The 8,947-nt window shown below is 40.1% G+C and overlaps 1 protein-coding gene across 1 annotated transcript; it reads left to right on the plus strand.

The window, feature by feature from the left end:
• The first annotated feature begins 1,323 nt into the window (after positions 1–1,323).
• Positions 1,324–8,073, plus strand: slc25a55a (solute carrier family 25 member 55a). The gene is made up of 10 exons (XM_023287401.3): positions 1,324–1,470; positions 2,155–2,259; positions 2,714–2,839; positions 3,261–3,316; positions 4,585–4,675; positions 4,768–4,886; positions 5,593–5,788; positions 6,501–6,655; positions 6,751–6,826; positions 6,924–8,073. The coding sequence occupies exons 2-10, from the start codon at positions 2,240–2,242 to the stop codon at positions 7,081–7,083; spliced, it is 999 nt and encodes a 332-aa protein (XP_023143169.1). The 5' UTR covers positions 1,324–1,470; positions 2,155–2,239; the 3' UTR covers positions 7,084–8,073.
• Positions 8,074–8,947: the final 874 nt, after the last annotated feature.

An 8,947-nucleotide genomic window follows, 5' to 3' on the forward strand; every position in this document is an offset into this window, starting at 1 on the left:
CTCTGAGTAGTTTCATCAGCTACCTTTTGTTCCTAATTTGTACAACACAAAAGAAAGGCCGTGTTAATCTCCCAAAATAAATACCTTTGTTTGTGTAATGTGGATTAACTGAGCATGTAGTCTCCTCTTCAGTGAAATCCTGTTTTGAATTCGCACAATCACGTGCACAGAAAGTTTGGAGTTCAGTGAGCACCTCAGCAATGGGTAATAGGAGAAGGGGGAAACTTTCTCAGCCACATTCTTCAGATGAAAGAGCAGCAATGAAAAAGGACGAACCAGGAATGGAAGAATAAGTTAAAAAATACTTAGCTGTACGTTAAAGTCCTGCATTCAAAAACTACCTTTTGGTAAATGTTTCTAGGTATTATCAGCATTGTAGTTAAATATAATTCATAATGAGTAACATGAGTAATGGCTCTTTGTAACAGCCTTTAAAAAAGTTGTACTTTATGTATGCATGTTTAAGGTTTATGTGTTGCAGATTTGTATTTATTGGTGCAGTAATGACACGGAAGGCATTTTAATGTTGTAACAGGCCCAGAGTGAGCAAGTTAAGACTTGTAGAATTTGGTGGGGAACTTCATCTTTTGTACAATTTATGATATTTTATAAACTGGCAGTATGTTTTCACATAAAAAATAATCATCTGCAAAGTAATTAGCAGCTGTGGCTAAGTGTGGTGGGGCAAAGTACAGAGTAGTGGAATACAAGTATCATACAGTATATAGCCATGCTGCATACAAAGCACTTTTACTACTTGCACCCTGTACGATGACAATACAGTGAAATCTAATGTAATGTAGTACATGTAAAGTACAGGTGTTTTAAAGATGCACTTTAGTCCAATAGTGCATATTTACACCACTCTGTCCAATAGATGTCTGAATAGAATCAACTAGAACAGAACCAACTAGAATAGAATAGAATAGAATAGAATAGAATAGAATAGAATAGAATAGAATAGAATAGAATAGAATAGAATAGAATAGAATAGAATGATGTCATCCCCTCTGGCGGAAGTTTACCTGAAAAGTCAAAATGCCATGATTATCTTAATAGGATTAGGATAATCTTAATCTTAAGATTCTATTGAGAAATGAGGCTTTGAGTCCTTCACAACACTGGACTAATCTCTCTGGGGAAATCAAACAAAATTTACATGTCTAACTTTAAGCTTCTGTTTCAAATTGTTTAATGTAAGTACTTACATCACTCTTCTTTCATTGAAGATTCTTACACGTCGTTCTGACTGTGTGATTGGTGGAACAGGTTGATTGATGGGTGTATTGGATGGGTTTAGTCCTACAACGTGACTCGTGTGGGCCCGCCCCCTCCTCCGTTGAAAACCCAATGGAAATTTCCAGTCTGTCCCCTCACTGATATATTAGAGACCCGACCGGAGAAAGGGACGGAAGTGGAGATCAACGGCTCGAAGCAATCTTTCATTAAATACTACAAGACAATCTTTAGGTAAGTAAATGCTTTTAATTTCTAGTTTAGTAAATTTGGAGGCGTTTTTATTTGATTCTCTTAGCGTTACTCGCCGGTTTGTTCACTTTTAACAACGGTATTGTTCTGAATGGGTTCGGTTAGCTAGCTAACAGCGCCTGCTGAACGGTATGCATGAAGCTCTAGACAGCTGCGGAATGTAAACAGTTGTTCTTCTTTGATTCAAATCGTTTATAATTTTTACTGAGGAAAAAATGAAACTTTGTACACATGCATTTGCTCGTTTATTTGAAATACGACAAAAGGTATAAAAGGTCGTATCTTCACGAAAGCATCGTCTTATTGATTTGCATAGACGTGAGGAGGGAAAAAACACCGTTTTACATTGAAGTTAATCTGCTTCCACGCCTCTTAGTGGATGTTAAGTTACTTGGAAATTGAGCGGTAACCGTTAGATCGCTATCCACGCTTTATGAAAGGCGGTTATGTCCTTATATGGTGTTCCGGTATGTGAGCTAAAACCCCGCCCACGGCTTGTACTACTGAAGGTGCATGTGTCTGGGCCGCCACGCCACGGCCCTGTGACCCTGAGCCACAGAGATAAGTCAAAGCCCGTGGGAGGGTTAAGCACTGTGTACTCTGTCTGTGATCACTCAGAAACCTCCCTTTGGTTCTCACTAACACCCTGAATTCTCTCTTTCTCAGGACTCTATTTATTCACTTGACTGAAGAACACTTGAATCTGCATATCTTCTTCACTTGTAAATCTTCTGTCTTCACCTGTTCAGTCATGTCTCAGCAGCAGATCAGGTAAGAATCACATATGTTGACATATTACCACAGAACCGTTGTCAAACCCAGTTTTAACTGCTCATTTGCTGTCATTATACCATCATAAACAGATTATATTTGGGGTTTGGACAGTTTGTTGGACTGAAAACGACATTTTTGGGCTTAAAAAACTCTGATTGGCATAACTGTTAACCTATTTGCTACACCGAATGATTACAGACTCCCTAATTAAATAATAGGCATCTTAGCATTAGTTAATGCTGCAACTAACAATTATATTAATTATACCGTGGTTTTGATTGACCATGGTTGGTGAACCTGCATTGTAAAATGAAATTGCAAATCCTGCAAATAGAGGATTTATCAAACTATGTTGACAGTTTTTATTTTAGCTCACGGTTTGACACGTGAGCAAAGTTTCTGTGTTTCTGTATTAAAGTGTTGGCATTCCTTTTTTGTCGTGTCCCTTCAGCCTCCCAGCCAAGCTCATTAACGGTGGCATTGCTGGCATCGTTGGGGTCACTTGCGTCTTCCCCATTGACTTGGCAAAGACCAGGTTACAGAATCAGAGACCAGGTCAGCAGGTCTACAAGAGCATGTAAGTAATAAAAGCTACTGTTGTCTCTCACAACAACACTCGCTTCCCAGTCCCTTGGCCCTAAACCCACTACACCCATGTGTAATCCTGTACTTTTCTTGTTAATCTCACAATGACACAGGCATGGCTTCGTGGTGAATGTGTACTATTAGGGACATTCCTCACTCGGTGGGCCGAGATGACTTCATCTTTCTCATTCCACTCCAGTGTTGTGGTCCTTGTCCTTTAGCATGCCTTTAAAGGGTGGAAATTTACTGCCCCATTTCCCCTCCCAGCATCTACATTTCTAAGTGGAGCCACTGTGAAATGTTAAACACTATTTAACATTTTTAAAATATTAACAATCTCCTATAAAATATATTCAGATGTTGCAAGTGTCTTTTATTAAAGCATATGCTTTCCTTGCTTTTTTGGGCTGTAGGATGGACTGCCTTGTCAAGACAGTTCGATCAGAGGGATGCTTTGGAATGTACAGAGGTAAGATTCATGCTCGTCTGAATTTAAGAAGCAGTAGAATAGCATATGTAGATATTCTACAAAATCATTAAATGTAGGAGAGGGTAAGCTCTTTCTGTGGTGAGGTTGAACACTGATTGTTGCTAGGTACATTTACTGTTGACTTACGGTTCAGATGAAGTCTATTTTTAGTGCATGAGATACTTGATTTACTTAAAATCAAAACTCCTCTCACCACAAAGTGTTTTTGCCAAGTGCACTGACTGTACGGTTACATGTAATGGGATACACGCAGTCGACAGAGAACTCATGTTCTGTTTCAGTAGCAATGCATCGATTGACGTAGACAAGGCACAGTAGAATCTACAAAGAAAATGAGACCTTTGGTGTGGGTCTCTGCTTTTGTGAGGAATGCTGTTTGTTTGCATCTGTGTTTTTCATATTACAGACTTGGGTCCCCCTGGGATATTGAAGGCTAGCCGATAAGGCGCAGCCACGCTGGAGGCAAATCATTAAATGGTTCTTACAATATTGCTCTATTTAAAACTATAGGCACAAATTTTGTTTTGCCATCTATTCGTTCTGTAATCTGACTTCCTGTCAATAACTACTTGGCTGTCTCTTCTTCACTGTCCTGTCAACTTGTTGTGAATTGTCATTTTCCAGACTATGAATCGTGTCTTTATAGGCTTTGGTTGATCTTGAAAATGACTCTGTGGTGAGCTGAAGGTTGTTTTAGATGGTGACCAGTCCCACAGGGCAGTTTTTAAGTTCAAAGCTTAAAGTCTGCACACAATCCATAGTCCTGGTGTCACTTTGTCCTTTCACTAACATCTCTTCATTTCCTGTGTTATCATTAATCTACTTACTGACTTGTAGCCTTTCACTAGACACAAAGATATCCTTACTTGAAGTTTTCTCCACTCATTGTGGGCCCTGTCATCACTCTGACTTGCTGTACTTGTTAGATTTTATGTTCACATCATCTTCTGGTTTTTCACCATACCATCATTTCCTCTCCTGTCTTGTATTTTGCTCGTTACTGTTTTTGAAAACTCTAAACTAAACATTTTTTTAAGTGTAATTTTTCTTAATATAATCTCCATCCATCATTATTGTTGAAGCTACTTTAAGTTGAGCATTTGTCTTGTCTGTGTCTAGATTAGCTTTCCAATGGCCTAATTACATTCTGATGTTGTAATGGTAGTGGCAGGGGATGTTTGTGATCATGTGTTGAATGAACATCAGATGGTGACTTCAGTGCTAACTGCAGGTTTGTTTTTCCTCAGGTGCTGCTGTAAATCTGACCTTGGTCACCCCCGAGAAGGCAATCAAGCTGGCCGCTAATGACTTGTTACGCCATCACCTTTCCAAAGATGGGTAAGCATGAGCACTGTATGAAATCACCTTTATTAGAAATGTGCAATATTTAATTGGTTGGTTTACATCTGACCTCCTTCATCCATTAACAGAAAGGGACTGACGGTGTTCAAAGAAATGCTGGCAGGTTGTGGTGCAGGCATGTGCCAAGTCGTTGTCACCACCCCCATGGAAATGCTCAAGATACAGCTACAGGATGCAGGCAGACTGGGTAAGAAGAAACGAAACTTCATCATAAATTCAGTGTTTCCTCTAGGAGTTTTTTTAGCAGCGGCGGCAGGCTGAAAACGCAGTCAGCAGTTACATTGTGGTGTGTAGATATTATCTTAATGCTATCAGTTATTTTACCTATGTTAGCAACACTGAGTTAGCACCGGGCACAGTTAACTGAAGCTAACGATATGCTACATAACGTTAGCTGGATATCAATATTTTGTGAATGTCTGTTTAACTTGTAAAATCTATTATGAGTTATCTTATAACTTTTCTAATAACTTTTCTCCGGTAAGTCGCTGCCCTATTTTCCCAGACGACACTCCTCTGACTCTCTGTCCTGTTGCCTGGATGCTTGACATGACGTCACTTTCAAGGCCGTGCTCTCGCGAGTAATTAATGTTGTATTAACCCGACATCAAAGAGTAGATACTGAGCAAGATCTGTAGTTTACCTTAGTATTCGCGAGTACCTGACACAGTGCAGAACTCTGCTGTGAAGGTGGAGACATGCAGCAGTGGTGGATTTGCAACAATTAAAAAGAGAGAAATTTGAAGGAGCGGCGGCTAGGATTTAGTAATGGCAGCCCACCGCTCCTAAACCAATGTAGAGGAAACACTGCAATTTATCAGTGGAGGTATTCCACTCTTATCGCTGCATCCAAATCCGTGTATATCAACATGTGTGTGATCTTTTCCTCGCAGCGGCCCAGCAGCAAAAACCGGTCATGATGTCTTCAGCTAAACTCGTGGCCACCAACACCGTGCCCAGCCGCTCCTTCAACTCCGGTGCAGTGGTCTCCGCTCCACGAGCCGTGTCAGCCACTCAGATCGCAAAGGAGCTGCTCCTGACGCAGGGCATCCAGGGGCTCTACAAGGGTCTGGGGGCAACACTGATGAGGTAAGACTCTTACTCTCTGCTGTTGAGGGAGCAGAAGTGAACTAGTACCGGAATTTCCGGACTATAAGCCGCTACTTTTTTCACACACTTTGAACCCTGTGGCTTAAATAACGATGCAGCTAATGTATAGATTAGCTTCATGCCATCAATACGTTTAGCCTCGTCACATCAGACCAATGAAATTACCAAACAGGTCACAGTGGACCAGTGAAACTGTTCTAATTAAATCAAACGCACTCACACTAAGTTCTTCAGATCAGTCATTCTGGGCTTCATGCACACACCCTGATCATGGAAAACACACCAAGAAATGCATATGATGCAGCGTTTAAGTTAAAGGCAATCAATCTGGCTGTTGAAGAAGGAAATAGAGCTGCTGCACGTTAGCTTGGTATCAATGAATCCATGGTGAGACGTTGGAGATGGTAGCGTGAACTGACTTAATGCGTGTTACTGCCATGTTACAGGCACTGTTTGGAGAAGAATGCATGTATTTTATTAAAAGGTTAAAAAATCTTTGTGTAAATATCTCATGTTACAACATGGACATCTGCAGCTTATAGATAAGTGCAGCCTGTATATGTACTTTTTTTTCTTTTTAAACTGCGGCTTATATTCAGGTGTGCTCAATAATCTGGACATTACGGTAATGCCAGTTACTTTGTGTAATCCTTTGAGTCTAAAACAACCTTTTTGTTTCTTTTTTTTCCAGGGATGTTCCCTTTTCTATCGTTTACTTCCCACTGTTTGCGAATCTGAACCACCTGGGCAAACCCAGCCCAGAAGAGTCGTCGCCTTTCTACTGGGCCTTCCTCTCGGGCTGCGTTGCGGGATCCACTGCTGCCGTGGCTGTTAACCCCTGCGACGGTGAGTTTTCTGAGTCGTTTCATTCATGAGGTGCCCCGTTGGGAGTCGATAATGACGCTGGAATGTTAACAATTTTTTTTGTTTTCTCTGTACAGTGGTGAAGACCAGACTGCAGTCGCTGAACAAAGGGGCCAGTGAGGAGACTTACAATGGAGTTGTGGATTGTGTGAGGTATGACGGCGAGTCATTCATGGCTGCATAACCGTCCTTCTTTTGTTGCTTTCAAACGTGTGTGTATAGAGTAAAACCCATTCCTGTGTCTCGACAGTAAAATCCTGCGGAAGGAGGGGCCGTCTGCCTTCCTGAAAGGAGCAGGCTGCCGGGCGCTGGTCATCGCGCCTCTCTTTGGAATTGCACAGGTCATGTACTTTGTTGGCGTCGGTGAATACATCCTGGACAACTCGCCTCTCAGCTTCCTGGCAGCTTGAGACCATATCGTCTCGCTGACTGGCGTTGCACAGGACCTGGTGGAACAACTGGCAGCTACATACTATCGGTTTACAGAAGAGGACTGAGTCAGGAAGACATCAGGATGTGAAGCCCTGCGATTTCACCACCTGTATGGTTTGACAGCTGTGTTGCACTTGTACACTTTTGTGACTTATTCAGTAGGCTGTGGCCATCGTTTGCACTTGAAGCTGTTAGCCTTACTGGGTTGGGGACTCAGAGTTGTAGTGTTGATCTTTCTTTGTCCCTAACAGTCATGTTCAGTTTCCCTCTGTGAGGGAGGGGAGCAAATGCCATCAAAAAGACACACCTACTGTTTGTGTTTTCTAACATAATAACCTTTCATATTCTTTTGTATGTGTATGTTAGTGTACTTTAAATCAGTCAATGCAGTACTCTGTGTATTGTTGTTTTTTTTTTTTTAATTATCTCCCATTTCAGTTGCTGTCTTATGTTACAAAGACTTCAACTTGGAACTACAATTCAAAATAGGTGATACAGTATTTAAAGTGTATCGCAAAAAGGATCTGCTATTTCTTTGAAATTTACATCGACATACATTTTCAGCATTTCTAAGTGTGTGACTGATAATGAATCTTCCTACTGACATGGGACCACACAGTTAAGCAAACCATGAACTGTGTCCTCGTAAATACTTGATATTGTCCTTGCAGCCGTTGTTCTGTGAACAGCTGTCTCTGTATCTTAATGTCTGCAAAACTTGAGATGCATCCATGCATGACTTCATGTGTTTGTCCACATAACTTCACCTGAAATATTTACATATGCATAGCAACAGTTGTACTCTAAAGGCTGGTTTATGCCTTAAAGGAAAAAAAATGGCGCTTGTGATTCTGAGGAGCAGAAAAAGCATTATTGTAGTTACTGTGAACATGTGAGAAATGACTGTTACTGTACTCTGTGATGGCTTTTTGTACATACTGAATATATACATTAAACCTTGTAATGCACCTCCTCTGTACATGGACTTTATTTGGCTGAATCTAATGAGAGCTATGCAAATAAACCAATATCAATTCACATACAGCTCTTTTTAAAAAAAAATATGTTCTGCGTATAACATTTATGTAAGTTTGTAGCAGACATTTTGTGGAAACCTTAAACTGCTGCTAAGCTATGAACAGTGAACCTCCAGTGATTAGACCACCCTTGTTTTCTTCAATTTCTTGTTCATTTTAATGCCTGGTACCACTAAAGCTACATTTGATTGGACAAATATAATAACAAAAATAGCTCAGAAGAGTTTAATTTAAGAGCTGATATCTATGCATTTTTCATGGTTTTCTTGATAAAAACCAAAATACTGATAAACATGTAATCACTTTTAATATTTTTAGGATTTTTTGGAAGATTTTTACTAATTTTTTGAATAATATTTACAAGAATTTTCTTGCCAAATTTGAGGGATTTTTTTTTTTTTTTTTTTTTTTTTTAATAAAACTTTTAAGGGAAACGTTTAAAGAATTACTGGAATTTTCTTCCTGAAGGTTTTGCAAATTTTCATTTGGAGATTTTTTTTTGCAGAATTTTTGGATTTTTTTCAGGCAAGGAAACAATATTTTTTGGTGCCCATAAATGAGGACAACAGGAGGGTTAACATCAGTCAAGTAGAGTTGGAAATCATACATTGATGGTGCAGTTAGTGTAGTATTTCAGCTCAGAGGTTCCATATTGACCTTGAAAGCAGCAATACACAAGGTCAAAAGCTTTCATTGCATGCTGTGGCCTTCCCCAGCTTCTCAGAGTGAGCAGTCAGTACAGAGACATTTACCACTGCCTGTATTGTTTCATGAATCCCACGTTACTGGAGTCTTCTGATCAGAT

This window comes from Amphiprion ocellaris, chromosome 5 (assembly GCF_022539595.1).
Source record: "Amphiprion ocellaris isolate individual 3 ecotype Okinawa chromosome 5, ASM2253959v1, whole genome shotgun sequence".
NCBI lineage: Eukaryota > Metazoa > Chordata > Actinopteri > Pomacentridae > Amphiprion > Amphiprion ocellaris.

Bases quoted from the DNA above. Each gene is read 5' to 3' on its own strand.
- slc25a55a (XM_023287401.3), top strand. From the start codon at position 2,240: ATGTCTCAGCAGCAGATCAG. The intron at 4,676-4,767 runs GTAAGCATGAGC...ATCCATTAACAG, and splicing joins CATCACCTTTCCAAAGATGG to AAAGGGACTGACGGTGTTCA. The intron at 6,827-6,923 runs GTATGACGGCGA...GTGTCTCGACAG, and splicing joins GGAGTTGTGGATTGTGTGAG to TAAAATCCTGCGGAAGGAGG.